Genomic DNA, 1127 nt, shown 5'->3' with positions numbered 1-1127 from the left:
CAAAGTGGCCGCTGGTGGGGAGAAACGAGCCGCCCGGCTCTTCTTGATCCCGGTCCTGCTGTTTGCCATGGCAACTCCAAGGGGCCGGGCTCCCCCCGCCCCGCTGTGGGCACCACAGGGGCACGTCGCGCAGATGATGCCGGGGGCAGCTCTGCCTCTCCGTGAGGCATTTCTAGGTAGCGCCGAGCAGGCAGCACTGCAGGAGCTGAGCGGGGGAAACGCAGCTCTTCCGGGGGAAAAAACCTAAACCTAAGTTGCTTCAAACCAGACTTGCTTCCCCCCTCTTCATTTAACAGCTCTTCTTTCCTGATATACGGACCGTGACGTTCCGGCAGGCAGGGCAGCCCATCCCTGGTGCGGGAGGAGGCGCCGTGGTGCCGGCAGAGCTCAGGGCTCTCGGCAGAGCCCACCGGGGCATGTGCCCGGCACCCAGGGTGGTGGTTCTCGCCGCCTGCGCTGTGCCCTGATGCTACCATTCTCTCTGCCTTGCAGCCTCCCCCTTCATCATCGCCATGCTCCTGGCCAGCCTCAACAGCTGCTGCAACCCCTGGATCTACATGCTCTACACCGGGCACCTCTTCCACGACCTGATGCGGCGCTTCCTCTGCTGCTCCACGCGCTACCTGAAGTCGCGGCCGGCGTGCGACCTGAGCGTCAGCAAGAAGAGCAACTCCTCCTCCTTCGTCCTCAGCTGCAAGAGCACGAGCCAGAGGAGCTTCACGCATCCGTCCATGACGTGAGGGCATCACTGCCCGGGACCTCGCTCCGCCGCCGTGCTGCCTCTCGCGCTTCCCTGTGAAAAGCTGGGATTCAGACAAGCAAGGGGGGTTCTATATAAATAGGTGTATATACGTCTGTGCACGTGTAAGCATGTACAGCAGTCATTATTTAACTGAGGCGGGAGTCGGGGAGGACTCCTGTGGTCCTGGTTTCTGTGCTGCCTGGGTCTGGATGCCAGGAACCTGTTCCTGAGCCCCCAAACCGCTGTCATCGGTGGCTTTTAGATACCACCGGGAGGGGCAGGTTTTGCCCTGAATGATCCTGTGGTGCAGGGGCAGGTGCGCTGCGTCCCCATGGGATGCACAGGGTGGCAGGGGACAGCCTGGGCATGTGGGCATCGGGCACCC

At 62.3% G+C, this 1127-nt stretch overlaps 1 protein-coding gene across 1 annotated transcript in view; it reads left to right on the top strand.

The window, feature by feature from the left end:
- OXTR (oxytocin receptor) overlaps window positions 1-740 on the top strand; it is a 6173-nt gene extending 5433 nt beyond the window's left edge. Inside the window, exon 2 of the mRNA XM_009882862.1 lies at window positions 493-740. Coding sequence (XP_009881164.1) covers window positions 493-740 — 248 coding nt within the window. The remainder of the gene's footprint in view (window positions 1-492) is intronic.
- The last annotated feature ends 387 nt before the right edge of the window (window positions 741-1127 follow it).

The sequence above is a fragment of the Charadrius vociferus genome, unplaced genomic scaffold (genome assembly GCF_000708025.1).
Source record: "Charadrius vociferus isolate BGI_N301 unplaced genomic scaffold, ASM70802v2 scaffold433, whole genome shotgun sequence".
NCBI lineage: Eukaryota > Metazoa > Chordata > Aves > Charadriiformes > Charadriidae > Charadrius > Charadrius vociferus.
Note: the sequence above shows the minus strand (reverse complement) of the source record. Positions and strands in the feature narration are given on the sequence as shown.